General features: G+C 56.9%; 1 protein-coding gene across 1 annotated transcript; it reads right to left on the reverse strand.

Moving 5' to 3' along the window:
- Positions 1–716: 716 nt before the first annotated feature.
- Positions 717–5,338, reverse strand: EAH_00047870 (zinc finger (C3HC4 RING finger) protein, putative; the record flags this gene model as incomplete). The annotated part of the gene is made up of 7 exons (XM_013394531.1): positions 717–858; positions 1,180–1,385; positions 1,887–3,564; positions 4,259–4,317; positions 4,492–4,552; positions 4,931–5,178; positions 5,312–5,338. The coding sequence occupies 7 exons, from the start codon at positions 5,336–5,338 to the stop codon at positions 717–719; spliced, it is 2,421 nt and encodes an 806-aa protein (XP_013249985.1).

Here is a 5,338-nt window from a genome sequence, read left to right on the forward strand (position 1 = left end):
TCGGTGTGCCTCTACTTTGCTCTGCCTGTTTATACTTCTTTTCTCTCCTTTGTCTCTCTAAGGAACAAAGGTTTGTTTCTTTGCATGCGTCTGTCTTGTCTCTTTCTTAAGCTGCATTTGTCTCTTTTTGTGTATCTACTTCCTCCTATCTCCTTCAGATGCAAAGGTTTGTTGTGTTTATTTGTGGGGTTCTGCTGTCTATACACCCGAATACGGGGGCCTATACTCTGTCTCCTCCTGCATATTCGGTGTCTCCTCATTAACACAGTTGGGCTCTCAATAAGCCCAAGAGCATTAACTAGTGCTGCTGCACCAGCAGACAGTACATGCAGCAGCCGCCAGAGGAGAAAACAAGTGCAGCAGCAGCAAGAGGAGACCATAAGTGCTGCAGCAGCAAGTGGAGGCAGTACTGCAGCAGCAGCAAGAGGAGACCATAAGTGCTGCAGCAGCAAGAGGAGACCATAAGTGCTGCAGCAGCAAGAGGAGACAACAAGTGCTGCTGCAGCGAGAGGAAACAGCAAGTGGGCGGCAAGACAAAGAGACAGCAAATGCTGCAAGGAAAAAGAAAGGAGACAATAAACGGTGCATGAGACGAAGACGTAGCTTGTTTCGTCTGCCTCTGCCTAGTAGAGACAAGCCCCGTGGAGAGAAGCAGAAAGAACTATATTTCTTATTGTTATATACTGACTGCATGCAGCGTGAACAGCAGCGAGGAGTTAAGGGACAACAGCATCTGTACGCTGCAGCTGCTGCGCAGCAGCAGCTGCAGCAGGCCCAACTGCAGCAGCAGCCGCCAAAGCAGCAGCAGTTGCAGCCTCAGCAAATGAAGCAGCAGCAACACATCTGCAGCAGCAACGTCTGTGGCACAACCCTAAACCCTAAAACCCTAAACCCTAAGCCCTAAACCCTAACCACTAACTGTTCCCTTGAAGAGCCCCCTTTCGTATACCTTTCTGTTTAGTGGTGCTGACGAGTTGCTGCCCTAGGGCCCCCAAATGCCTTTATAAAGCCCCAACAAAGGGCCTTATAATCCCATAGGGGCCCATAGGGCCCCCCTGTTCTTTTGGGGGGCCCCTGCAAGGGGCCCCCAATTACCCTTTAGGGGCCCCCAGGGCCCTAATAAACCCTTTTCAGCGTACTACGCCGCTTACGGGCCCTCACCAAATGGCCCCTATAAACCTTTGCGGGGCCTCCAGAAGGGGCCTCCATATCCTTTTGGGGGGCCCCCAGAAAGGGGTCCAAACCCATATCCCTTTTGGGGCCCCCCGGAAGGGGCCCCCAAGCTCTTTCGGATGGCCCCCGGAAAGGGCCCCCATGCCCTTTCGGGGGGCCCCCGGAAGGGGCCCCCATATCCTTTTGGGGGCCCCCCATAAGGAGCCCCATATCTGGGGGCCCCCAGAAGGAGACCCCATATCGTTTTGGGGGCCCCCCAGAAGGGGCCTCCATTTTCTTGTGGGGGCCCCCGGAAGGGGCCCCCCTGACGTCTTGGGGGCCCCCGGAAAGGCGTGGGTTTCGCTTTATGCGGGTTTAAAGAAGACGCGGATATCGTGTAGAGGTCGGCCATTCAGCAACTTGGAGGGCCCTTGGGAAACAGGCCGCTGCAGGCACAGCAGCAGCAGCAGCAGCAACAACAGCAGCAGCAGCGACAGCAGGGGGGGGTGGGAGGTGAGAGGGACAGCGCGCCAGAGACAGACGGGTGTAGGCAGAAAGAAGACAGAAGAAAAGGGCCCAGCAATCGTTTGAGGGGGTTCAGCCAAGGGTGCAGTTAAGGGTTTAGGGTTTAGAGAGATGAATAGCAGCAAACCAAGAGAGTGCGTCTATCAGCAGAGACAGAGGAGACATGCTGCAGCTGCCTCCCCTTAACTTAGGGTTTAGGGAGGCCTTACTGCCCGCGAAGCTGCAGAGACACCGCAAGCCAAAACGCTAGGAGGAGACCCTGCTGCAGCAAGAGAAAAAGGGTTTGCTGCTGGGGCCTTCAGCGCTATCCGTAGCTGCCGCAAAGGCGTTGAGGGCCCCCCCCCTCCTGCTGTACCCGAGGGGCCTCTCACGGCGGTGTGGGGCGGCGAAGAAGCCTGCTCAACGGCCCTGCTGCTGCTGCTGCTGCTGCTGCTGATTTTAGTGCTGCTGCTGCTGCTGCTGCTGCTGCTGATTTTGGTGCTGCTGCTGCTGTTGCTGATTTTGGTGGTGGTGGTGCTGCTGCTACTGCTGCTGCTGCTGCTTGCTGTGTCAGGGAGGGGGGCGGGGGAGTAGAGAGAAGGTGATGGGCGCAGCAGCAAATTCAGCGCCGCCTGGGAGTCCTCCTTTTGCTGCTTTTCTTCAGGAAGCTCAAAGGACTCAGCCAAATACATGTCGTATCCAACCCTCCTGCTGCTGCTCGGATAGCCGCTGTTGCTGCGGCTGCCGCCGTGGTTGTGGCGAGCTGGGTTGCTGCTGGGCGGATTGCTGCTGCTGCTGCTGATGCAACAGCTGCTGCTGCTGGGTTGGGTACTGCTTCGTGTGCTGCTGCTGCCGCTGTTGTTGCTGTTGCTGCTGCTGCTGCTGCTGTGCGGATAAAGAAGCGCTCCGGTGGCCCGCTGAACGGTCCGCCTCAATGGCGTCGTTGCTGTTGCTGGAGCTGCTGTTGCTGCTGTTGCTGCTGCAGTTGTAGCTACTGCTATTGTTGCTGCTGCTGCTGCTGCGGGGTTGGGTAATGCCCGTGCAGTTACTGTCGGTGAGGTTACAGCTGCTGCTGCTGCTGCTGTTGCTGCTGCTGCTGCTGGTGCTGCTGCTGCAGGACGGCGGAGAACTGGAGTCATCTCACAGCGCAGCGCGCGAGGGTCGGAGAACTCCTGTGATTCGCTGCTGCTAATGCTAAATGCTTCGGGAGCAGCAGCAGCAGCAGCAGCAGTATGCTGCTGCTGCTGCTGCTGCTGCAGATCCTGCTGCTGATGCTGCAGATCCTGCTGCTGCTGCTGCTGCTGCCGCCGTAGGCGGGACTTCAAGACATCCGTCGGCGTGGCTGCTGGGGCTGCGACTTCGCGCCCTGGCTGTTGTTGTGCAGCAGCCGCAGCAGTAGCAGAAGAAGCAGTAGCAGAAGCAGCAGCAGTGGCTGCTGCTGCAGGAGCAGCAGGCAAAACCAAAGGGCCCCTCTTAGGGGGCCCCCTGGTTTTGTTTGGTGGCCCGCCTATGACTCCGAGACTGTTGGGGCGCAGCATAGTGCGTTGCTGCAGCAGGGGCTGCTGCTGTTGCTGTTGCTGCTGCTGCTGCTGCAACAAGCCTCTCAGTGCCCGCATGGACTCGGCATTGCGGAGACTCTCGAATTCATCCTCCTCCTCTGAGTCCAGACATATTGGAGCATCTGCTGCTGCTACTGCTGCTGCACCTGTTGCTGTTGTTGCTGCTGCTGTTGCTGCTGCTGCGGAAGCCCCGGATGAGGAGGCTTCGGAAGGAGGCCTGCGCTTCTTCCGGAGGCCTGCAGCTGCTGCTGTTGCTGTTGCTGCTGCTCCTGCTGCTGGGTTGGCGGGAGTAGCAGCAGCTGCTGCTGCTGCCCTTGCCGCGTCGGGGCTAGTTGCTTCTGGTCGGCTGCTGCAAAGAGACAAAGACAAGAGCAGCAGCAGCAGGTTTAGCAGCAACAGCAAGCAGCATGATGTCGCCTAGGGTTTAGGGTTTGGCGTTCAGGCGCAGCAAAAGCAATACCCACCCGCAGCAGCACTGCAGCGACTCCAGCATCTTCTGCATCCTGCACCAACCACCAGCAGCATCAGCAGCAGCAGCGCGAACTCAGCAGCACTTTTTAGAGCCCAGCTAAGAGCCCCTAAAACCCCTGGGGGCCCTCTGTACACCCTGTTGGCTGACAGGAAAGCGAAATCGAGGGTTTAGGGTTTAGGGTTTACGAACAGCGGTTTGGGGCTTAGGGTTTACGAATAACGGCTTAGGGATTCGCGTTTGCGAATAACCGTTTAGGGTTTAGGGTTTAGGGTTTAGGGTTTAGGGTATTCTGTACTCGTGCAGTCTTTTCCTTGCTGCCCATTCTTGTTTGACTTTCTCTCTTTTCAGTCTTTCTTTGTCTCTGCAGCAATTCCATTTACAGCCTAATGATGTACATGAGTCAAAGCAGCAGCAAACAGCAGCAGCGAACAGCAGCAGCACCAGAACCAGCAGCAGCAACAGCAGCGAACAGCAGCAGGTGCTGCAGCAGCGAACAGCAGCAGCAGCAAACAGCATCAGCCGCAGCAAACAGCAGCAGCAGCGAATAGCAGCAGCAGCAACAGCACCTTACCGCTGCAGCACTGTCATGGCTCTATGAAGCGTCAGTACAGCATCCTCGAGGCGCCCCAACTGAGCAGCAGCAACAGCAACAGCAGCAAAAGCAGCAGCAGCAACACCACCCGCATACATCGAAGAACTGCGGGACGACAGCAGCGCAAGCAATACAGGAACTGCAGCAGCAGCAGCAGCAGCAGCAGCAGCAGCAACGGCAGCAACAACAACAGCAACAGCAGCATTTCGTACCGATGCAAATTCATTAACGAGCGACTTGGCGCGGTCCTCAGGCGGTGCGTCTCCAATCAGTCTGCAGCAGCAGCGGCAACAACAACAACAGCAACAATTGTAACAGCAGCAGAAGCATTAACAGCGGCAGCAGGAAGAGCAGCAGCAGCAACAACAGTAACACGGAAAGTGCAGGAGAGGTAGCACTGAGTCTATACCACCGTCAAAGAGTCTCGTGGACTAAGGCAGCAGCAGCAGCAGCAGCAGCAAATAGGGCAGCAGCTGCAGCAGCAGGAAAGGAGACAGGAGCTCCAGCAGCACCGAATGGGAGACTATCAGCAGCAGCAAAAGCAGCAGCATCAGCTGAACAGCAATCTCGGCAGAGAGGCGAGGAGTCCAAAACAGCAGCAGCAGCAGCAACAGCAGCAGCAGCAGCAACAGCAGCAGCAGCAGCAAGTACCCATGCAGTGTCTTTTCCAGTGAAGTCTGCTGCTGCCGAGACAGCTCGAGCTGCGCCTGCGCTTTTCTTGTCCTTGCCTGCGCAACGACCAGCTGCCGCATCGTTTGCTGAAGCTCCTTCTCTGCTACTGCTGCTGCTGCTGCTGCTGCTGCCTTCTCTTTTGCTGCTTCTGCTGCCCAGCGCTTCTCCACCGCAGCAACTTCTTCCGCGTGCGCCCGCGCAGCTGCTTCCAATTCCTCTAGCCGAGTCTGCAGCAGCAGCAGCAGCAGCAGCAACCAGCAGGGTAAACATGCAATCACATAGAAGCAGCACCAGGCAGACAGAAAGGTAAGCATGCAATCAAGATAGCAGCAGCAGCAGCAGCAGAAGCAGGGGCCTTACTTGTATGGTATTCTTTTCCCTGCGCAT

The sequence above is a fragment of the Eimeria acervulina genome, genomic scaffold (genome assembly GCF_000499425.1).
Source record: "Eimeria acervulina Houghton genomic scaffold, Eah_scaff742, whole genome shotgun sequence".
In the NCBI taxonomy this organism is placed as follows: domain Eukaryota; phylum Apicomplexa; class Conoidasida; order Eucoccidiorida; family Eimeriidae; genus Eimeria; species Eimeria acervulina.